We start from the raw sequence: 25469 nt of genomic DNA on the forward strand, positions 1-25469 counted from the left end.
TAATATGCCAAGAAAAAATGAAACCATACCACTCTCACACTCTCCTTCGTTTCACATCCTTACTTTCATCCATATTATGGAACCATTTCCATTTTCTCGACTCGAGAATTATGTCATATCATGTGACTAAAATGTATTACCATATCTCCATTTTAGATCATCAAAATCTCCCATTTCCACATATTCTCTCCCTGTCATCCTGACACCCTGCCTCACTCACAGTCACACACACACAGGCAGATAGGCAAACACACTCAAACACTCACACACCGTAGGCCTACATTCACACACTGGCTAGCCAACTTTCGTTGTTTCTTAAAACAACAGGATACCCCTAGGCAGGATCTCTTGTCCCCCTATTAGACAGCAGGCAACTTAATGAATGGTTTATTGAATAGACTACTTTTTCCTAGCCATTCAACCAACCAAACACTATTCCTCCGTCTCTCATATGCACATATGAAAGGCAAAACTTCACAGTTTCCCTCTTTAGTATAGGCCATCCAAAAAAAACAATTGTGATCACAACCAACTTCATCACTATACTTTAAAACTCCGAATAAAAGCAATACCTCATTTTCTGAACATCCAAACAGACCCATATACTCACTTGCGCGACGTCGGCCCAGCCGAAAGACAGAACTTTACCCCACCGGGCCAACCCGCCAAGCACAGCACATCTCGATGGGACACCTCCAAATTGTACTGGAATCTGCGGACATATGCTCAAAAGACAAATCATAATAATGAATAATGAGACAACACAAGAATTCGGAGTTATAGAGTATAGAGATTTACTCGAGTAAGGAGACGAGACTTACATGAACCTCCTCATGTATTGGAAACCCAGTCTAGCTCCCAGAATGACAACCAACGACAGCTTTTATAGCTCTTCTCTTCTCCCACACGACAACCCCCAACAATAGCCACAAGGCATTCACCACATGGGCAGTGACGTCATAAAACACTTGGAGTATTCTTACAATGTTTATCTCTAAACTTCCACGACACCATCATAATGTTTGATATAGTTAACCAAATGATTGGACTATCAAACGTTTGTAACTCTGAACGTTATGGGGGTCCCTGGCCTAATTCATTTCAAAATGTTGATTCTTTTTTTTGCGGTGCAGCCGATCCAAATCATCCAATGCACAGCTTTGTGTATATTGTATGTCTGTCTCAGAGCCATCTACTGTAATAGAAGAGTTACAATATTGATGATATGCACACGGCTGCCATCTTGCCAGCAAGGTGCAACTTCCCATTGACAGCCCATTCATCCAAACAGAAAAGTCCTCTCTGATTGTATTAAATAACATCAAACTCACCAACATTGCAGCTGTACGGAAAGCTTGAATTATCCTCTTTCAATCTGCAATGTGTTTGTTCAATAACATTCCACCGTAGACATGTTATGAGCTACTCCCTGTCAGTTTGGAAGTGCTCGTTGACTATCACATAGTCCCATCCAAGTACTGACCAGGCCCTATCACATGTGTACCACCTGTTTAGAATGTGCACATAATGCAGGAGGCAGCAGGAGGTTGCTTTACTGATAACGAGCGCTTCTAAACTCTGACACAGAAAAATAATTTCTTGACAGGAAGTAGCTAGTAACATGTCTACGGTGTATTTTTATTAAACAAACACTTTGAGGATAGAAAGAGGATAATTCAAGCTTTCCGTACAGCTGCAATGTTGGTGAGTTTGACGTTATTTAATACAATCAGATAGGACTTTTCTGTTTGGATGAATGGGCTGTCAATGGGAAGTTGCACCTAGGTAGCACCTTGCTGGCAAGATGGTAGCCGTGTGCATATGGGCGGAAACCGAGCACTCGAGCACTGTTCATGCATGAACTGAACTGAGACACGCTGGAGTTGGAAATACATTGTTTTCAACGAGGGCGGCACAAATAAGAGCAATTTAAACATGTGTGCAACATGACAACTGTTTTAAAGTATTGTACAGTAACAACTAAAGTCTCTGTAATGTTTATGTTGTACTATTACTACAAAACAATCTAAAATAAAGGGATTTAAGATCATTAAAGCTGGGCTGTTGCCTGAGTCCAATGCATTTCTGCCTACTTCCGGTCCAGGACTTGTCCCAGTTGGTTGTCCCCATTCTCAATAGAAGTCTTTGTAGGAGAGCCATTGGACTGAAGCCCCATGAAGTGAACGCAATTTGCGTAACTCTGTCTATATCTAATATAATATAAGGCTCTGGTCTGTCTGTCCGTCTGTGACGTCATGTTGACATCATCAGACATCATCACTGTGATAAAAGGCACCGCTTTTTTAATGTATTTTATTTGAGAATCACTGCTGTACTGTACCGTACATGACACCTTTGTTGTACAGAATGATTAGAAAAAAAGCGTGCCCATTGAACGGCTTAGGCACGCCACGCTCCACTGGCCTCCAAATGTGTTGGCCGCGGGGCCACATGAGTCGCTTTGATCCTGACAAACGTTTGATCCAGTTTGAAGTCTGTAAAAATAACATGGGTGGCATGGCTGGCATTCTGTGTGCCACCCATAGTGATATCAAAATGGGCATCTCAATGTGACAACATTTCTCAAGAGCTAAAATGGGCCCCTGGGGGGGGGGGGGGGGGGGGTGTAGCCCCGTGGGACGGGTCACGTTCAGGGACACCACCAGAGAAGGGATTGTCTGTGACACAGTGTTGATTTCGTCGACTAAAACTGAGATGGAAAATGCCGACTGTACCTTTTTCCACAAATAAAAACTAGACTAAAATGTTAGGGACTAGTGGACAAGAGATCCAGTATAAGTCCTTTTACAATTAGTTGCATGCTGAAAATAGACGATCTACAAGCCCACAACGCGTCGCAGCACGTTGTGGGCTTGTAGATCAGCAAGTGAAAAAAACTGTCATTATAAAATATATTTTGTTCGACTAAATCAACTGTAGATTTAGTCGACTAAAATCTTATGATATTTAGTCGACTAAAACTAGACTAACACTAAAACATTCCAGGCGACTAAAAAAAACTAAAATACAAATTTGCTGCCAAAAACAACACTGCTGTGACATGACGGATTAACCCATTAAGACCGTGAGGCCTGATGCTACAAATGAAATGCCTTCTAAATCGGTAGTTCTTCTCATATCACACTTTCAAGATTGTTTCCAAAATGTTAAAAAACAGCAGATGTTACAAGCTCGCTGTGGACAGAGACGCTTTTCCGTTTTTTAATGAGTTTAAATTGTTCAAGTTGCATATAAACTACTTATTATAAAACAACCCTTGTCCCCTCCCAATCAAATGATTAATATCATCTGTACACAGTAATATGGGAAATATGTTGATATGTGTACTCTTTAGGAATTGTTAAATTACCCCATCTGGACTACTTAGGCCAAAGTGTTGAAAATCTTTGGCTAAAAGAACTGGTAGTTTCATTGCTTTTCTTGGCGTTGAAGAGAGCCCTTTTGGCCCCTATCAGTGGTAATCAAGCACTTTATGTGGACATAAAATTGGGCTTGACCGCAGTGTGTGTGTGTGTGTGTGTGTCGTGTTCTTGCCAAGTGACGGCATCATCATTGGTAGCTGGGGGAAAAAGCACATTGCTGAATCTCTTTCGCAGAATGAACTTGCTGCACACTGTGTGTGCGCGGCTATCTTGTCAGCTTCACCCGTGCTACGTACGTTTCAACCCAATTTAATTTTTAAATCAATTGTTTTTGTTATACTTTTCTTCGTGTTTAAACAAGCCAATTTCCACTGAACAATGGCCTACAACACTGTCCCTGTTGCCTGCTATAATTAACCCCATCGTGTTGGTCTGGAGGTGTACTGTATTTAAGCTACAGTACACTACACAGTGTAGAACAGGAGCAACTTTGACAATGGAGAGGGCCACTATATTTCCACACTCACTCCAGAGGGCCACTATATTTCCACACTCACTCCAGAGGGCCACTATATTTCCACACTCACTCCAGAGGGCCACTATAGTTCCACTCACTCCAGAGGGCCAATATAGTTCCACACTCACTCCACAGGGCCACTATATTTCCACACTCACTCCAGAGGGCCACTATAGTTCCACTCACTCCAGAGAGCCACTATATTTCCACACTCACTCCAGAGGGCCACTATTTCCACACTCACTCCAGAGGGGCCACATTGCATATTGCTGTCGTAGCAAAACAATAGGCGATCTACAAGCTTGTGGATCAGCTATTTTTGCTATATTTGAATTGAAATCCTGAATAATGTTTTGCTATTTTTGAATTGGAATCCTGATTATTATTATTTTTTAACTTCATGAACTAAATACAAATACATTGGACATAAAAAAGACAATAACATTTTAATACTAGTAATTAGCTGAAATCAATAATATAATTTTTTTTGGATATTAACCTGCAGGCTGCATTAAGTGAAGGTGGGGGCCGCATGTGTGAAAGAATGTGAAAGAATTCAGTCGTGTTGTTCTCCCAGAGTGCAGCAGACTCTGTGTTTAATGGCCGCTCCAATGCATTTCCAATGGAAGCCCATATGGTTCGACCAAACATTTTGTTTGATGGGGGGAGGGGGACAGAACACATGTGTTCAGCTGTGTTCAGACACAAGTCAGGTGTCAGACACAAGGCAAATGTCAATGCAGCTCAGTAAGGGGATATGTTGACCCCACCCACTCCTGGTGCTGCGGTCATCTTGGATCCTAAACACAATATAAACAATTGGAGAAGGGTGGGGCAGAGAAAGGCCCTTTTTAAAAAGAAGGAAAAAATTTGCTTTTTTTTAAGCGTTTTTCTTCTTTCTAATCATTTGTTCGGCCCCAAAAAATTTGTTTATTGTCATGATTTGTCAACTCAGCTGTTGACTTTGTCCGAGGTTGAAAATGTCTTTAAATAAATACTTTTTGAAAGTATAAGTTTTCTATGGGAAAATAAATGAATGGGGAAATATTTCCTGGTGCCTGAAAGTAGGCGGGACTGCTATTATCCATGCATCCGATGGAGAGATCGGAAATCAGTTCCGATCACATGATTTTCAAAAGATCGGAGAAAAGATTAGATTTTGAATTATCTAATGTAAATCTGTATGTAAATGTGAAAGATGTATAAGCAATGAGATTTAGTAAAAACTGTTACACTTGTCGCACTCAGAGGCGTGAAAGACACCTACTGTATATGAAAACAAAAAAGCAAAATCTTTCATGAATTTGACACATTGTGAGCTTGTAGATCCATTCATCACACCCGTGTGAAGTGAGTGGTGCAACTCCGTGTGGGGGTCCCCGGAAGTCCAGACCCACAGGACCGCGGTCAGTGGGCCTGGCCGATTTCGGCGAGCCGCCCCATGTCCGAAACGAGAAATGACAGAGTTACCATGTGGGGGTCCCTCTACTGTTAGTACTGTACTGGCACACCAAAAATCATCGTACATAAAGTTAATATGTGCATGTGCGTTTGTGTGTCTATTAGGTTGTGCACAGGTGGTGAAAAACAACCATGCTGTTTTCGTGCTCAGACCCAGCCAGCCAGCCAGCCACCCAGCCAGCCACATAGCTCCATAAGGGAGTGGTGGTTGCACCACTCAAAAATATTTTATACCTTATAAAACTTGAAACGGGACATTCTACACGATTGCTTTTACTTTTGGTACTTTAAGTACATTTTGATACCGATACTTTAGTACTTTAACTCAACTAAATTTTGATTAAACTTGTAACAGAGTAGTTCTACATTGCAGTATTGATACTTTTACTCATAAGTAACACATTTGAGTACCTTTTCCACCACTGATGTCGTGTCCTCTCTTTCCTCGTACCTATTCAACGTCAAATAAAAGCAGCAAAGCGGTCAAAAATAAATTCAAAACACAAGCCACAACATGTATGTACATTCAAACACCAATTTATTGTTGCGTTTTGTTTTGAACTCATCCAATGGTAGTTACATTAGATCAACTATTATGCTCTCCCGTCTTCAGCATTGCTTCCAGTTTCACCAGAACACGATGCATTTCGAGACATTCCCGATGTAAAAAAAAAAAAAACGTAAACATTCATGATCACTCTTGTTGGATGTGTCAAACAGTCTTTGTGGCATTGATAGAAAAATGTTTTAAGTCTGAATAAAACGATTGGTAATTCCAGTGGTAACCATACTGTGACTGGCTACTTCCTAAAATGCACAAATCAACATCACTTCGTCACTTCTTGGGCTGGTTTAACTACACGATAAAAGCCACTGGACAATATTGACCATATTATTCACACAGTGGAAATGTGTCTCTTAGTCCGTCATGAAGCGGACATTAGAGAGCAGAGTGATTTATCTCATTCAGCACGGCCGGGAACCCCTTTTGTGGTGTTTTAAGCATTCTTATACGTTAGCTATTTTTTATAAATCGTGGAAATGTGGCACAAATCTTTGAACATATATTCTTTCAGAGCGAACTTATTTAACTCATATCTTTGCTTCTGGGGAGGGGGGGGGGGGGTCTCTGGAACAACATATTTTCAGATGCAGGGTTCGCGGCCAAATACGTACATCTAAGTCTGGGGCTCCTTGACATGAAATAGTTTGAGAACCACTGACATAGAAACATAGGTTTTTCAGAACACTTTTAGACTTTTTTTTTTTTTTTTTTAGAAAATCGGCAGAATTGCAATTGATGATGTAGAAAATTCGTGTGTTTATCGCTCTAGACTAAAATATCGTAGTTGCACATGTATGGCCAACAAAGTTGAGATCATCTCTAGCTACAGTGCCACATCAGTGTGCTAAGCTGTGGGGTCGGGGGAAGACCCAGGGGTCCTTGATGGAGTTCCAGGGGGTCCCCAGCTAAATAATTGATTTTTACAATATACATTGGGGTCCCAGAGATAGAAATGCCATTAAATGGGGGCCCGTATAGCCTAAAATCAGGTCAAACCTGGGGGTCCTTGAAATTAAACTGGTTGGGAATCACTGCTAGAGCCATAAAAATCTTCTCTTATGGGGGGTCCTTGGCGTATATTTTTTTAATGGGGGTCCGCAGGCTAATGAGTGTCAATTTGGTGGTCCTTGACATGAAAAGGTTTGAGAACCACTGACATAGAAGGCACTTTGACTACCCCGGAAGCATCACATATTGGAGTGTCCGACTGTCCGTACATCATCGTCAGTAAAACCAAGTTTACATTTGAATTCTGGACTTTTACTTGTAACAGAGTAGTTCTACATTGCAGTATTGATAAACATTTGAGTACTTTTTTTCCCACCACTGCGTGAAGGACGTTGTTTGCTATTGCTGAAATATACAGGATCCAGTTAGAATGCGTTTGTACTGCCAATCACTTTGGAACTGTAGTAGGTTTTATGGGGAAACCTTGAACCCATTAAGACTGGGACAGCATCTGTGTCACCTTGGAGTTTATCTGCTATTATATTTTTTTAAAAGCTTGTAGTTCTGCTTGTACATCATGTTTAACTCAAATGTTTGCTTCTAGCTGTTGAAAAATAGCAGATCTACAAGCTACGAGCTTGTAGATCTGCTATTTAGAAAAATATTTGAATATATATTCCTTCACAGTGAACGTTTTTAACTCAAATCTTTGCTACTGGGAGGGGGGGGGGGGGGGTGGGGGAACAAAATATTTTCAGATGGGGGTCTGCAGCCAAATACAGATAATTCTGGGGGTCCTTGACATGAAAAGGGTTGAGCACCACTGACACATAGAAAAATGGGTTTTCCAGAAAACTGTAGAAGCCTTTTTTTTTAATCGCCCTCAGGTCTAAATGGGTTAATGGGCTAATACTGTGTAAACTGTCCCCCTATAAATATGGCCACGTTGCTATATTTATGTAATGTGCACATTTACACCATATATACCTATATAGTCCTCCAGGGCTCTATCCTTGAACCCATCTTTCTTCCTCCGTCTACACCAAATCTCTAGCCGAATAGCCTATAGCTGATTTTACGAGACCACAACGCATCATGTTGTGAACTGTTTTCGCCAAAATGTTCACCTCTTACGACATTGCCCAGAAAATGGACGCTGGGGCTCATGTGGTTGAGCACCGCACCGCAGCGGCGTTATTGTTGTGCCACGGGGGTGTGTGCGGCGCTCTGCAGCATGTGAATTTATTGACCAATGCCTCCTCCAGTTGTTATCCCCTGACCAGTGACCACATGTACCATACAGCAGTGGTTCCCAAAGTGGGGTCCGGGGACCTCCAGGGGTACTTGAGGGAGTACCCAGCTAAATGATAGTTTGTAACCAAATGGACCCTTATGGGTCTGTAACTCTGAGAGTGTACAAATGGAACCAAATGGACCCAATTTTACAATGTAAATTGGGGGTCCCAGAGATATAAATGCCATTAAATGGGGGGTCCGTACCCTAAATGCATGTAAAACTGGGGGTCCTCGAAATTAAACTGGTTGAGAATCACTGCTAGAGCCGTAAAAATCTTCTCTAATGGGGGGTCCCTGGCATGTCTTTTCAAATGGGGGTCCGCGGGATAAAAGGTGTCAATTTGGGGGTCCTTGACATGAAAAACTTTGGGAGCCACTGCCATACAGTACATGGGCAACTGGCGGCCCCTGGGGGCCACATGTTACAATTCCAAACATGCAAACATGACCCGCTTTAATTACTTAAGTCTATATTAGAAGCTGAATGACTAGTATTAGAATTGTATTGTGTTTTTTTATGTCCAATGTATTTGCATTAAAGTTCATAAAGTTCTAAATGCATTTGAAATAAAAAATAAAAATTGTACTTTTCAGGATTCCAATTCAAAAATAGCAAACATGGCTGATCTACAAGCTCAAAATCCCTGTGCCAGGGAACCCCGCACATTACGCTTTGCGTTGTTAAAAAGTATTTAAAAAATATATATATACTTTAATAATTTTCTGTTTCAAGATTTCTTTTTTAAAATAGACGATGCATATTGAGTTAATGTGGTTGAACTGATTTGTATGCTACATTGTCCACTAGTCCCTTCCTAACATTGTAGTCTAAGTTTTATTCGTTGACGAAATTGTCAACATTATGTAGTCTCAGTTTTAGTCATCGTAGCTTAGTTTACTTAGTTTTTGCCAGTGCAAAAAAGGCAAGCAGACATTTTTCGTCATAGTATTAGTCGACGAAATAAACAGTGGACGAGAGAGAGGGGACCGCGGGGTGGTGGCAGCGGAGGTGCTGAGGTGTGAGCAGTGGACGAGAGAGAGGGGGCTGCGGGGGTGGTGGCAGCGGAGGTGCTGAGGTGTGAGCAGTGGACGAGAGAGAGGGGGCTGCGGGGGTGGTGGCAGCGGAGGTGCTGAGGTGTGAGCAGTGGACGAGAGAGAGGGGGCTGCGGGGGTGGTGGCAGCGGAGGTGCTGAGGTGTGAGCAGTGGACGAGAGAGAGGGGGCTGTGGGGGTGGTGGCAGCGGAGGTGCTGAGGTGTGAGCATGCTCCATCATGGTGACAACAACTGTGGAAGCAGCCGAGAGCGGCATTGTTGTTGTTGCATCTACACCGCAGGCACTTCCAAGGCTGTAAATCACAGCTCTGTTTTTAGGAGGGTCTCGCAAACATTAAATCTGTCCCAGCGGGATGACTATGGGGCTCCAAATGTGACACAAGGGGATTCTGTCTGTATACCACACATGGAATCTGAGAGCTATATGGAACGAGATCTAAAACTATGTTGTGCATATCAGCTCTGCGGTGGGACTCAACCATACAGACCTGGGATATGACGTCCCCTAGCGTCGGGGTACGTATACGAAAATAAATAATTAAAGAGCTGGATGATGAGGAGTGGTCCGTTATAGAAAAAAATAATATTTGGACCAAATAATACCACCTACCCTACATTAAGACCTGAGGTCGATTCTACAACTCTTCAAGTCTCAAATCCTAAAAGTTTTCTAAAAACCCTGGTTTCTCTATCAGAGGTTCTCAAAATGTTTCATGTCAAGGACCCTCAAAATAGTATGTATGTAGTAAAAATCGTTTGTTGCAGCGAAAGAATATATATTCAAAGATTTGCACACGTTTTCACGATATTTCCAAAATAGCAGATCTACAAGCTTGTGGCGCGGCACTCGGTGCCGTGCTAAGATCTGCTATTTTCAATAGATAAAGTATAACATAATGGATAAAAGTGGTTAAAGCTAAAGTGACATAGATGCATTCCACGTCTTAATGGTTTTAAACTAAAATAAATTGTTTGGACAAAAATAATCCCACCTACTAGTGACAGCAGGAGGTCAGCTCATGATATATTATTAATAATACGGGATTATTTTGGTAAAGAATTACTTTATTGAATAAATAAACGACGTTTCGATCTTGACAGATCTTCGTCAGGTCAGTATGGTCATATTACTGACCTGATGAAGATCTGTCAAGATCGAAACGTTGTCGTTTATTTATTCAAAAAGGTAATTATTTACCAAAAGAATGGTGTTAGGGCCCTCCATAATTGCCTTATTGGCCCTGCACCCACTGTCGAGGTGCGTGTAAATAGGTATGCTCTGAAATAATAACAACAACCAACAACAATAATTTCATATGATAAAAAATGTCCAGATTCGATTCAGAGCCAGTTCACACAATCCCCAATTTCCCACCGTTATCTAGCGTTAACGTAATAATGACAAATGAAGGGGAATGTGAAATCCTGGTTGAATGGTACAGTATTTGCTCAATGTGTTCCCGGAGAAGGAACAGGCTGCCGGAGCGGAGCGGAGCAGTGTGGGAGAGCATCTTATTGCTGTGTTGATACAACCTCAGCCAACATAATCAGTAACAATGCGGCCGTGAAGTGGACACGCAGTAAAAAAAACCTCAGAAGAGCGTTCAATTGGAACCAAATGGACTCATATGGACCCATAAGGGTCCATTTGGTTCCATTTGTACACTCTTCGGGGGTTTAAATGAACACAAAGGATTTACTTTGTGCAGTAATGCTGAAGACAGGAGAGCAAACATTTTCTTCTCTTTTCTGTGCTGTTGCGACTGGAGTGTCGTTGGAGTGTGTGTGTGCGTGTGTGTGTGCGTGTGTGTGTGTGTGTGTGTGTGGGGCGCGTGTGCACACGGTGCGGGGCGGAGGTCAGATTCGAGTCAGCGGGTGCCAAAAACTGGCCGGGATGAAGCTTTCCATCTTGTCCGCGAAGAAACCCAGAGGAGCAAAGAGGGTGCTGAAGAACTGCAAGCAAAAAAAAGAACAGTCTTCAGCTAAAAAAACTAAATCAGAGAGATCTCTTCCCAGCGCTACATAATCCTTAAACCTCTACTTATTAACATGCCCATTCTGCTATTTGGCTCAGAAAGTAAATTCTCTGGCTCAAAATGCACGGTAAAAGTTACATTTCAAAATGCATAGTGCTCGTTTTTTTATTTTTATGCTAGTGTGATTATTATTAAACCCACTTGGTCTAACCACCAGAGCTCTGAGAGAACCATACCCATTGTTTAACGGTTTGGACAAACTCATTGGATCGTAAATATTACACTTTTTAACGTGTTTATGAAGCAATATGTTTGACTGCAGAACACACGGCTCTGTCTGGGAGAGCGTGGGACTTGTTCATGTCGACTAAAACTATGACGAAAAATGTTCGTCGACTACCTTTTTCCACTGACGAAAACTAAATGAAAACTAAGCTATGATGACTAAAACTAAGACATTGATGATTTCATCAACAAATAAAAACTAGACAAAAAAAAAGGAAGGGCAAGAGTTCCAGTATACGTCATTTTACACATTTTACACTTGCATACTGAAAATAGCCGACCTACAAGCTCACAACGCGTTGCGCATCATGGCCCGCCCAAAATACATTTTAGTCGACTAAATCAACTGTAGATTTAGTCGACTAAAACTAAACAAACACTAAAACGTTCCAGGTGACACAAATGTGACTACTCTGGGGCTTACAGAGTAAAAGCGGCCATAACTTCCCGGCACCCCGGGCTTCTATTTTGAAAGAAATCCTGGCGCCGATTGTGTTAAACGTCTTTGCCTTTTTTTTCTTTTTACAAATTTGAAAACCATTTTTCAATAGTTCAACTAACCGATCTACATCGACTAGGCTATTTTAACTATTCAAAAATGTTTTTTTAAATAGCAAACAAAGGCAAAGTAGTTTAGGGATAAGGGGTTTATCGTGGACGAAAATATAGCCCAAGGTTTTAGTTAGAAATGACTGTTTAACTTTTGACCAGTACTTTAACTTTAGTTTGTTATGTAAAAAAAAAAAAAAAACTATCTCCAGGGAGTTCCAGGAAAACTCTTGACACAACTAACATTTGTGTTGTCATTCATTGGACTCTATGAGCATGACATGAAACTATTAAGGGAGGATGGAAAGCAGACACTGACAGGAGAGCAGCGTCGTCTAGCTTCATTTCTAAACAGCAGCCTGCCAAACATTTCCTGAGTTATTAAATGACATGCAGTATGAATGCGATCTTTAAAGGAGAATTCCATAATAGAAGGCTTTCTTACCTTTATTTGTAGTTGTTACGTCCCCACCAAAGAGGTCCGGGTGTTATTTTGTCCAAAAGTGAATTATTGGCTATTTCCCCTACCATAAGCCCTCAATGGGGGTTGGGTTTTTCCGCTTATTTCCATCGAAATAAGTAGAAAAGTGCGCCACTTGGGATACTATTTACATTATGAAGAGAGGATATATACAACAAATAAGCAAATTAGCACAACACCCCATAGCCCCATTCAATTCAATGCAATTCATTGAGGGCTTATGGTAGGGGAAATAGCAAATAATGCACTTTTGCACAAAATAACACCTGGACCTCTTTGGTGGGGACGCAACAACTACAAATAAAGGCAAGAAAGCCTTCTAGTATTCTCCTTTAACCCATTCTGACCTGAGATCAGATTCTAAAATTGTCTATTACATCCTGACAGTTTCATTATTAACCCATTCTGACCTGAGATCAGATTCTAAAAATGTCTTCGATTTTTCAAAAATAGCAGACCTACAAGCTCGCTATGAGCTTGTAGATCTGCTATTTTTCAATAGCTAAAGCACGACATGATGCTAACACCAAAATGGGTTCCCGCCCAGAATGGGTTAAGTCCAAAGTAGAGGTTTTGACGGGTCAAAATTTACAAATGTACAAATGTTACCCAGAACCCTAGTTTAAACTTGTAACGTTTAAACTAGACCTCTAATATATTCGCAGCTGCATGGACTAGTTCTCGTCTAAATGTAATCAGAAACTGTTTCATGTAAATTCAAATTCACAACAACATCAAACATTTGGAAACAATTTGTCTGGTACAGTAATACAACAGATCACATTGGTGTGTGTTTATAGACTTCGATTCCGATTCTTGGGGTCACGATTCGATTCAAAATCGATTTTATTTTTTACATTAAAAGCATTTTTTTCCCAGATTCTCTGGAAACGATTCTCTATTCAAAATGATTCCCGATTCAATACATAGGATTTCATCACGATCTACTCCAGTCTTGTGGCATGAGAGTACCTTTCTTAAAAAAGCTTATTGTAAAGGTTTTATCAACTGATGTAGAAAACGTTTTAACTTCTGACTGAGTCTAACACTCAGTTACTTTTTCTCACTCAGTTAACAGAACAATACATTCAAGTAAAAACTGCTGTAAAATTAATACAATTGGTAGGCTTAGGCTAGCTGGTAGTGAAAATGCACACATGTATTGCACAGGTTGAAACCGCGAGATACCGCGAGACACAAACGGGTCCCGACACACCGTTAGGGGAACCAGTGTTCTAATCTACATGCCTTACTTTCGCTACACGGCTGTCTAAAGAGAAACCATAATTAACAGGGTGACCATATCAGAGCCATCCTAATAGAATAGTTACAATATTGAGGGGGCTGTGAAGGTTGCAGTGTTGATAGTGTTAGCGATAGTTTTGATAGGACTACAAACTTGTTTTAAAAAGGGGGATACAGTGGGCCTACGACTCCCATGAGCCATTTAGTGCTATTGACAGTGACGGAAGGCAGCGGTTAACCGCCTGAGCTAAAAAAAAAGGTTCAGGTTGCAAAAGGAGCAAAGGAAAGTAAAAAAGCATAGATTTAAAACACAGATAACCATATATTTACACACGGAGCCGAGCCAAGCTGAAATGGCAAAGCTTCAAATGATCAGCCAAGCAAAACAGTCAGTGAACAATCGACAGAGAAAGGTATCATATTCAAATATAGAAGTCTAATAATGGGATTAGTGAGTGGGTCTAATCATTTAGCTACTTATTTTACCGTTTTACTTATTTTGGTACCTTATTTTACCGTCACTGTCTGATCTAAATGAATCGCAGGGATCGATCAAATGCTCATCAACAGATTAAATGTTTAGAAAAAATATAATTTATTGGAGACCAGAACTTCATTCAAGTTCCTCTTAACACCCCAATCGCCCAGGACGAAGTTCACCGTCCTTTCTATTAGTAACACCCAGCACCCAAGACAAAGTCTATTGATATGAAAACCGACCGCATCGCTGAGTCTACAGCCTAGGAGCGCCTGTTGCGCAATCATCAGTGTTGCGCAACAGTGAGACGTCATCGAAAATGTTCCCTTGTTTAGCCGACGACAACGGAAATCTTAAAGCGTTAATAACTCGCGATCTAAATCATCCCGTCCAATTCTAAGAAAAGATCATGTGTTAGACGGGCCCCCGCTGTCCAGTCGCTAGTCGTGTTAGATTTAATCTTACCTCCCGTTGTTGTAGATCGCATCAAGAGTGTTTTAGCTACATTTAGCTGCTACAGCCACATCTGGTCCGTCGGTAAAAGTGCTCCGTTGCTATAAATCGATTGGGCGCTATAATTGAATGGATTAAATAACCCCGGGCAATTAGAGTGTTAACTAAATACCCTATACTTATTTTTTTATCCACTCATTTTTTTAGCCCTATACTTGTTTGACCGTATTCCCAAGGGCGCTACACTAGGCATAATAATAGCCGATCTACACACGTGTATGTTATGCAATGAAATAGAAACCACAATGGAAATATGCTCGGAGGCACGTATGCAGTGTTGTTTTTGTCGACTAAAATTAAGACTAAAATGTTCATCGACTTCCTTTTTTCACTGAGGAAAACTAAATGGCAACTAAATGAAAGGGACTAATGGAACGAACTATTTTTCCCCAACACTAATGGAGACACTAATACTCACTGCTTTGGCGAAGACGCCCATGAGCTCTGGGAACTGGTGTGTGAGCAAGGCCAGCATGGCAGTGAAGGAGCAGAGGCCTGCTGTGAAGAGGATGAAGAATGGAAGCTCTTTCTTTGGGTACACAGACACCTCGTGGAACGCTGGACAGGACAGATGGAGGGAGGGGGAAGATCAATCAATCAATCTTTATTTCAGTCACACTACATGGTCCATAACAATCAACAATACAGGGAAACATATACATATAAAAAAAACAGCAACAACAACATAATACAGAAAAGAAAAAAAAACCCTACTCTCTCCAGTGTTTCCAGAAACAGGAGGAGTACCTGATGCTGCTCTTCTTAGGCATGGTCAAAGTCATTATGATTTCATTGTTTGACTCATTCAACCTCATCATAAAACTACATTAGATTCCCAAGAACAGCATCCAGAGTAGGAACACCACTGTTTACAAACAGATGGATGGCACTTGTCCACATCAGGAGTCTCAGCAGGATTCTGAGAGCATCATTATATGCCACCCTCAACGTATTGTATCCACCAGGCCGAAGGCATGGGGAGAGAGTATGTTTCCACTCCGCCTGTCTGTCCGTGTGTGTGTGTGTGTGTGTGTGTGTGTGTGTGTGTGTGTGTGTGATTGTGTCCGTCCGTCCGTCTGTTACCAGCTAATATCCGGCACTGTTAATCCGGTAGATGCCAAACTGTGCACACACACTCCCTGGATGCCAACGATGAACCTCTGCCCCACATTTTCCAGAACGACCTGTTATAGCGCCACCAAGAGGCCGACTTTTGTAAAACACGTTTCTTTATATTACTTTACCCATTTAAGTTGAACATTGTAAAGTGTACAGTATGTTTATTTTTATGGGAAGGGGTGTTACGGTCCTAGGTGGCCCTAGTGGTGTTTTGGTCTGTGTATAATCCACTGTTAGTGTTTTCCAGTGCTGATGATGGATGGTGGGAGTGGCAGTAGAGATTGGAGGCGTGTCGTGGAGATTGTGACACACCTGGGCCTCATCACCAACCAGTATAAAAACAGAGAGAGAACAGCCCACAGGCTCTCTTTTGTAACACACAAAGTAGCATCATAGTCTGAAGGGACGTGATGCTCTGATTGGTTCAGAAACACTAGATTTCACTACTTCTTTAATAGACGGTGTGCAACTTTTCTTATACTCACAGGGCAGCAGTTCTCGATCTGCTGTTTCTGTGCATCCTGGATAGGGGTAGAAGAGGTGTCCCTTCTCTAGAGGGTAGGGAATTATCCGGAAGGCTGGAGGGAGAGACCGACAAAAACACACAAGAATGACATGACTGACCAAGCATCAGTTATACTAGTAGTACAGACATCTAAAGTGATATTCTGTACCAAAAACATGCAACGTGCATTACAATGACATCGAGCATGGGATTTTAGTTTGACATCATTCTAACGTTTGATTGACGGCGAGCACCACACCAAGGCCAACCAAAACAATGGTTGACTTTTGGATTCACATTAGGGCATTAAGCAACTAGTCGACTAGTAAATCCATTAGTCAACCTTGTTGGTACTAGTTGATAATAAGAAGAACATTTATTTATTTATTTTTCCCCGATTTTGTAGGCCTCAAGATCAGGTAGATTATAGTTATAGTCACCAATGTACACAGTTTTTAAATGTACAAATATTTATTTCCCCCAATAAACTAGTTAAACTAGTTGTAACTAGTTGACTAGTACTAGGCAACTAGTAAAAATGACTAGAAGTGAATTTGGTAGCCAAATCTGGTGTAGTGTTACATTGACTCATGAGAAGAGCCTGGCCCCAATGAAGATATTGACTTTATGCGTTTTCTTTAGTTTTTCGTTTCTCTACTTTTTAAATGTTCTTGATATTATTATAATGTGCTTTTTAATGATTGATTAAAATAAGTGTTTTTTTGTTTAAAACGCACACACACAGACACACACACAGTGAGTGAAAGGCGATACAGGTGCAGTGCAGTAGATTTAAACAAGTGAGTGAGTGGCGTTACATACTGCCCTCCCAGGTAGTGCAGTAGATTTAAACAGTGAGTGAGTGGCGTTACGTACTGCCCTCCCAGGTACAGTGCAGTAGATTTAAACAGTGAGTGAGTGGCGTTACGTACTGCCCTCCCAGGTGCAGTGCAGTAGATTTAAACAGTGAGTGAGTGGCGTTACGTACTGCCCTCCCAGGTACAGTGCAGTAGATTTAAACAGTGAGTGAGTGGCGTTACGTACTGCCCTCCCAGGTACAGTGCAGTAGATTTAAGGCTCCCTCTGCTCTCTTCCAGTGCTGCAGGTGGAAGAAGGCGTACGCCACCGCCTCGCTGTCGCCCCGCTTCAGGATGTGCTCCGGAGGCAGGATCAGGCTCTTCATCTCTAATAAATACTGTAAGACACCAGAGACAGGATCAGGCTCTTCATCTCTAATAAATACTGTAAGACACCAGAGACAGGATCAGGATCAGGCTCCCCCCCCCCCCCCAGGTTGGCAGAGGAAGTGGTAGCGCCCAGGATTACATTCAACTGGGTGAAAAAATGGGTTGCAAAATCGTGAGATAAAAATTATAAGAAAAAATATATTCGGAAGCCTCGGTAATGTCTCGGTAATGTCCATGAATCAGTTGGGAGAGGCCTGCAGATTGCAGGATTGCCAAAACCAAGAACTAAGGCATTGGAAAATCAGCAGTCGCCATATATGGAGGACACGATACTTCCTGTACCCGTGATCTGTATCCTCAAACACATGTTGTTGCAGTTTCCCAGGATTGCCAACAGTTCTCCTGAGGTTTCGTGTTTCTAATCTTAACATCTGTACGCCTGTATCTTCCTCCTAATATTTGTGTGTGCGTGCGTGCCCAGAAAGAACAACTACAAGGTTGATGCCATTGTTGCCATTGTGCAGGGATATAAACAGGGCAGATTATAATCAGAAGGAGCTTATGAAGACGACCGCCTCAGGATAAAAGCAGAGCGTATGAAACTCAATCCCTTCATCAAAGAGACGCGGTAGAGCAGGGGGCGGGGAGGTGTCACCAGGTCTGATGCTATACGACATGCCAGGACGGACAGCTGGCATCAGACCCAGCCTGGTAGGCCTGGGTCAGGACGGACAGCTGACATCAGACCCAGCCTGGTAGGCCTGGGTCAGGACGGACAGCTGACATCAGACCCAGCCTGGTAGGCCTGGGTCAGGACGGACAGCTGACATCAGACCCAGCCTGGTAGGCCTGGGTTGCATCAGACCCAGCCTGGTAGGCCTGGGTTAGGACGGACAGCTGACATCAGACCCAGCCTGGTAGGCCTGGGTTGCAGCCTGATTCGCTGCGGAGAGTTCTCCACATTCTCCACAGGTAGGCGGGACATAATGAAGGCTGAAATGGTTGACTGGATAAACACCAGTTTGACGTTGTACCAATCTGCACTGCAAAGCTACTGCGCAGCTACTGCTGTTGTCCTGCGACGTCCCCTTATCATTCACTAAACTCACCTCACAGCTACTGCTGTTGTCCTGCGACGTCCCCTTATCATTCACTAAACTCACCCCACACACACAGCTACTGCTGTTGTCCTGCGACGTCCCCTTATCATTCACTAAACTCACCCCACACACACAGCTACTGCTGTTGTCCTGCGACGTCCCCTTATCATTCACTAAACTCACCCCACAGAGCTACTGCTGTTGTCCTGCGACGTCCCCTTATCATTCACTAAACTCACCCCACAGAGCTACTGCTGTTGTCCTGCGACGTCCCCTTATCATTCACTAAACTCACCCCACAGAGCTACTGCTGTTGTCCTGCGACGTCCCCTTATCATTCACTAAACTCACCCCACAGAGCTACTGCTGTTGCCCTGCGACGTCCCCTTATCATTCACTAAACTCACCCCACACAGCCGTCATCTTTTTGTACAACTGCATCCGACAGTGGACTACTGAATCGTTAACTGTTCTTTTTTTTTAAATGTTTTTTTGTGGCTTTCGCCTTTATTTTATATATTTGTTTTATGGAGGGACAGACAGTAGGCTGACAGGAAATGGGGAGAGAGATGGGGGGAAGACATGCCGTAAAGGCCGTCGGGATCGGGAGTCGAACCCGCGGGACACTGCCTGACTGGATTACCAGCCAAGGTGCCTGGACCACTGAGCCATGGCCCAGGCCTGAATCGTTTACTTTTTACAGTAGGGTTTTACTCTCAATTCTTGAACGACACTATTTTTGTCAACAGTGAGAAGCATGGACAGAGTGGCGCTGGCTGATGACGTATCAGCAACAACGTGGCTACGTAACAGTTGACGTTATGAGATGCGTGTCAAGCAGCCTCTGTCCACACTGAGTAGGGAGTGACATTTTCAGATCCGCGGAAACGCAGGCTAGCAGCCTGGGCCATTTGGCCAAAACTCTGGACACTTGGCAGAGAATGAGTTAAGGTCAGCACTTCACAACTTTTCAACCCATCTTCATAATAATTGGTCCAATGATCATGATAAAACAGCAACAAAAAAAACACTCTGTCTCATAGGACTGTGGGGCAAGCTAATAGAAACTGCAGGTCAGTCTATTCCTGAAAAGTTGCAATGCGAAAATGGAAGCCATCGTTTAAAAAAAAATCGTGAAGCTGCTTTCACGGTGGCCAGAATGGCACCGCGTGTGACGGAGCCCACCGTCCGGGCCCTGTTTTCTCTTTGACCGGCTGACGGTCTGCCTTCCACGGGCAGCCCCTCATGGGGGAGGCAGAGGCCAGAGGTAGTTAAGAAGTGTCAAGACGAGGGAGGGAGGAGGACAGACAGGAAAAAGGTCCGGGAGGATGGATGGTTGTCGGGCCCAGAGCCCATTGTCTCTGGAACTGGAGGAGGAGTGTGAGGGCCTATCTTCTGCTGCCTCAAGCCTTCTAACAATCGGAGAAGAGAAGAGACACCGGGAGGAGGTGGTATGCAGTCAGAGCAGAGCAGGCACGTGCACACATTAGACATCAAAAGGGGGCTTGAGCCCCTTGGTCCCTTTTAGCTCTTAAAACTGTCCTCTCCCAGACCATGAATGCAGGCTATATGCATACTATAGTGAAAGAAATGCAAATGCCCATGCCAGCAGTCAGGAGAATTGCCTCTTTCCGAACGCGTCGAGAGCTTGTAGATCAGCTTAGACAGGGACAAATTAGCCAGTGGGGTCGTGGGCCGTGGCCCTTGGCTCTCTCTTCATTGCAGGCCATTGATTTTGTTAAATCTAGGTCAAAAAGACGATTAAAAAAACACAGAAAAACATGCCCCTCAGCTATATGTTCGATAACTTTGGCCAAAAGTGCCCTTTTTATAGGGAATTTCAGCCCCTGCCTCTCTTAACAGTCTCTGCACGTCCCTGTTAGGGAGGGTTAGAGAAAGGGGGGCCAGGAGGAGGCAGGATACGCCAGGTACCCTGTCTGGGAAGAAGGGGTGGGGGTATAAGGGCGAGGGAGACGGGGTGAGGTTGCATCATGACACACACTATCTGGCACTCTGCCCCCCCCCCTCCCCCTCCCCCCGCTGGAATCGATGTGGGAAAGATGGGGTGGGGGGGGGGGGGGGGGGGGGGGGGGGGGAGTGTGTCAGTGAGTCAGGCGGGCCGGCAGCCAGCTGGCTGTCTGTCCAGCTTCGCCGCACCTGTAGAAATGGCCGACGTCTGGTCAGGAGGTGGTCAGAGGTGAGGCAGAGGCACGTTGGGGGATGAACCAGTGCGATAGGCTGGGCTTGTGATAATAATGGATGGAAGAGGAGGATAGAGACTAGGGTTGAAGACTGCGGGCTGGGCTGTGGAAAAGGGAGTGAGGCAAGAAGAGAGGATGAAAACGGGTGAAGGTGACAGCAGACCTCGGTAAACACAGGAAGGCAGCCAGCAAGGCTGAGCCTGTTTTCATGGGGCTTTAGAGTCCAGCGACCAGCATACGACTTCTAAGTGAGATAGCTTCAACCCCGAGCAGGGCTTTGACCAACAACTAGGCTGGTCGTCTGTGTGTGTGTGTGCACGTGGCTGGCGGAGCAGGCAACTGTTTGGCCGACTCATTGGCTTTACTGGTCGGCTTGGTCCAGCCAGCTGAGCCAGTGACCATGGCGGGGGATTAGACAGGATTAGCTGTGGGGATAACCTTCCCAAAGTGTCAGTCTGAGACCCAGGGGCACTGCGAAGCAGCCTTGCCTGGGAATCAGGCCCAGTGGGGCCCCTATATAGCCCCCACACGGTGGATTAGATTAACCCATTTAGACCAGGGGTTTTCAACCAGTGGTCCGCGGCCCCCTGGTGGTCCGCGGAGGTACTGCTGGTGGTCCGCAGCCAGGCATTCAGAAAAGTTATATTTTTGCCTTTTTTTTCTTTACTTTTTTTTAACCTTTCTAATATATAATATAAAACTTATTTGCACTCTTTTTACTTGTTTGTAAATAATAATAACTTAAGTCGAATCTAACATTTCAAAAAGTCAAGTGCTCAAGGTGTCAAATAAACAAAAAAAAAGCTGACAGAGTCATCAGCGGCCAGCGGAACAACCATCCTGCTCTTCCACCCAACGCATGCATGCTTACCGTGCTTGCTGCCCAAGGCAAGCACGGTAAGACGTTGCCATAAATTATTCATTCAATTCATAATAATACGTTTGGGAAAGTCAAATCTCCCTGCCATAGAGTTATAATATCTGCCGCGGATCGATTGAATAGTCTCACATAATAATAATAATAATAATAATAATGGATTTTATTTATAATGCACTTTACATTCTATTGAACCTCAAAGTGCTACAATGAAATGAAAACAAAACAAAAATCAATAAAAGAAAAACATAACATATAGGCTAAGGCAGAGGGCAGTTAAAAACAAATTTATGAAAAAGCTTTACTAAAAAGGTGAGTTTTAAGTCCTCTCTTAAAAGTGTCCGTAGACTGTGGTGCTCTGAGTTGTTCCGGAAGAGCATTCCACAGGTCAGGGGCCACCGAACAAAAGGCCCGGTCGCCCATGGTTCGCAACTTGGTCATGACGGGTTTGAGGAGGTTGGTGTTCGAAGAGCGGAGGTTGCGTGATGATGACTGAAGGGATATGAGTTCTTTGAGGTAGGGGGGGGGCGGTACCATGGATGCACTGATGTGTCAGCAGGGAAATCTTGTACTCGGTCCGGGATGCGATGGGGAGCCAGTGAAGTGATTTGAGGATGGGTGTGATGTGCTCTCTCTTACGCACCCTCATCAGGATCCGTGACGTATTCACTATTCAATGTGCAACTTCTCAGTCTATCTATGCCGAAAAGGCAGAGCTACAAGCTCACAACGCGATGCAACCAGGTGCGGGCTCCACCGGGCCCGTCAGCGTCGCGTCTCCGTCAGGGAATGTTCCCGTTTTAATCAATGAAGGGTGGCTCCACTGCCCACGTTGTGTTGCGTTGCGTGACTGCATTAAATTGCCCCGGTTGGCCGGTTCGTTTTTTGACGCACACGACGGAGGCGCAACCGGTGGAGCCCCGGTGTGAGCTTGTAGATTGGCTATTTTTGGTGCGTGACACCGTCGTACGATGATGTATACATTACGCTTTTAAAGTGACGGTACACAATGAACAGTTCCCTCTGTATGTTAGAAAGGTACTGTATAAGGCCCTAGTAAAATGTAGTGCAGGTTGTAGGTTGGTTAAAATAAAGAGAAGATTATTAAAATGGAATGGTGTGTGTGTGTGTGGGGGGGGGGGGGGGGGGGGGGGGGGTGTTGTCAGAAACAAACCTACTGTCCAGCTCATGAATGTAGCCTGTGATAGTGTGATTAGTGAGTAACAAGTAAGAAGAAAACAAAAACAATCTTAACCCTAACCCATGGTGCATGAATGCCCCACCACCATGTTGTGTCACCCGACACAACATGGTGGTCCCCAGGCTGCTGCTAGTCAGAATGGTGGTCCCTGGATCAAAACCAGTTGAAAACCCCTGATTTATTTTAGACCCATGGACGATTCAAAGAAATGTCTTTAAATCATTTCTGTCATGATTCATGTTTCTACATCAGTGGTTCTCAAACTATTACATATGTACAACATATGTTGTGTTGTTCCAGGCACCCCCCCAGAAGCAAAGATTTGAGTTAAAAATATTCGCTGTGAAAGCATATATTCAAAGATTTGCGCTTTCTCGATAAAAAGAAAAGAAGCAGATCTATAAGCTCATAGCGCGGCACATGGTGCCGTGCTATGAGCTTGTAGTTCTGCTATTTTTCAACAGATAAAGTATAACATAATGCTTAGAACAGCAAAAGGGGTTCCCGCCTATAGTGAGTTAACACAGGCCCCCACCACACTGGGGAGCCACAGACGTAAAAGATATAGAGTGGACAATAGTGGTAATAATATTTATTTTTTCATTTTTTTCATTTTAAAAGACTATGATGCTCGTTAGCTGTAGTTCTACAATCCGGTTGGATTCCTACTGGCGGAACCTTCCGTCAGAAGCAGTACATTTGTTAAATGTCATCCAGTAATTTTCTGAGCGAATGTCCTCATATTTTTTTTAAATTATGGATGTGTTTGGAGCAAAACGTTTCAGATGAAAGAAACTAAATCCCGTAATATGACGGGAATACGGTCAGACCAATTTGCGGAACTATTGGTGCACCACGGCAGGTCCCAAGTGATTTCCCAAGGCCTATCTGTTCTATGCAGTGTTGTTTTTGCCAGCAAATTTTAGTTTAGTCATAGTCTTTGGAATGAAATTTCATTTAGTTTTAGGCACATTTTAACCTGGAGTGTTTTAGTGTTAGTCTAGTTTTAGCCGACTAAATATCGCTCACAAAGCGTCGCAGCGCGACACGTTGTGAGCTTGTAGATCGGCTATTTTCAGCATGCAACCAAGTGAAAAATGACTTATACTGGATCTTACTTTTAGTCATCGTAGCATATTTTTTATTAGCTTCCATTTAGTTTTACGTCAGTGAAAAAAGGTAGTCGACGGCCAATTTTCGTCTTAGTCGACGAAAACACCACTGGTATTTGCTCTATGGGCCGTGGCTCTGAGATGCACGCCTGTGTCAGCGCAGTGGGTGGACGGACCCATCCACACACACACACACACACACACACACACACACACACACACACACACACACACACACACACACACACACACACACACACACACACACACACACACACACACACACACACACACACACACACACACACACACACACACACACACACACACACACACACACACACACAGCAGTGGGAGGGGGGGGGGGTTAGACATTCATGGAATGAATATACTGTAACAATAACACACAGCTTCTGACGTCCGTCCCCCCCTCCCCCCTAGAACAATTGCAAAACAAGCCGCTCCGCAAAATACCTCACATTAGGAAAATGTGTTTTTTTTGGTCTACTGGGAATTGGGCGAGGAGGAAGGGAATTGCGCAATGGGGATATGCTTTAGTAAATGAGGTGCAGACAAGCGACTGAATCCATTATCGCTTCACAATGTCCAAGAACAGTGTAAGGGGGAACCAATGACAACGGGGAGAGATGCACAAACTACTTTATCAATGAGAGGTTTTTCCCAGCCTATTGCTGCAGCTTGCTGCTCTCTCCCCAGCTTGTCTGGGAGTTGTTTCCCGTAAGCAGCTTGAAAGCAACGGTTTGCCTCTCTGTTCCCTTCCATTGTCACGTTTAGACTGATTTGGTGTGTAACAACAAGCTAACAGAAGGTTTTGCTTCCCCATCTTTGGAAAATTAATTGATGGACTAACACAAATAGTGTGTGCATGCTACAAGAGCTCACGCTCTGTTATTTATTTATCCCACGATTTTGCAACTCATTTTTTCCACCCAGTGTCAATTATCTAATGTAATCCTGGGCGCTACACTTCCAAGTCCAAGCTGCTTCTTTTCACCTGACAGGGAACAGTTTCCCCAGCCGGACGTAGCGCGTGGAAGGAACACGTTATTCCGACCAGTTCCTTTCCCCTCCATCAGGCGCCCCGGCTGATGGAGGGGGTAGGTAGTTTAGAGACCAGGATTACTGCATGTTTTTTGTGAGGGTACCCTAGGGCAGCGGTTCCCAAAGTGTGGTCCGCGGACCCCTAGGGGTACGCGACGCATAGCCAGGGGGTACCCAAGCCCCCTCAAAAAAAAATATATATATATATTTATTTATTTATTTAAAAAAAAAAATTGAGGGTGAGTGAATCATGGTGTGTGTGTGTGTGTGATATGAAATTTCCAGTACCTCCCCAGTGCCTCCCCAAGTGCCACCCCAGTGTCTGCCCTGCAGTGTCTGCCCAGTGCCTCCCCAG

General features: G+C 43.6%; 1 protein-coding gene across 2 annotated transcripts in view; it reads right to left on the reverse strand.

The window, feature by feature from the left end:
- Positions 1-25469, reverse strand: part of LOC310863677 (suppressor of tumorigenicity 7 protein-like) — a 54765-nt gene that overhangs the window by 11072 nt on the left and 18224 nt on the right. Inside the window, exons 12-15 of one of the 2 annotated variants that reach the window (XM_083772176.1) lie at positions 17419-17569; positions 16355-16447; positions 15169-15308; positions 5773-5812 (exon numbers count right to left, since the gene is read on the reverse strand). In XM_083772176.1, coding sequence (XP_083628302.1) covers positions 5773-5812; positions 15169-15308; positions 16355-16447; positions 17419-17569 — 424 coding nt within the window. Of the gene's footprint in view, positions 1-5772; positions 5813-10955; positions 11177-15168; positions 15309-16354; positions 16448-17418; positions 17570-25469 lie in introns of those variants that run through there. The other variant, XM_083772175.1, reaches the window with a different exon arrangement.

The sequence above is a fragment of the Protomyctophum parallelum genome (assembly GCF_964188405.1).
Source record: "Protomyctophum parallelum genome assembly, chromosome: 8".
In the NCBI taxonomy this organism is placed as follows: domain Eukaryota; kingdom Metazoa; phylum Chordata; class Actinopteri; order Myctophiformes; family Myctophidae; genus Protomyctophum; species Protomyctophum parallelum.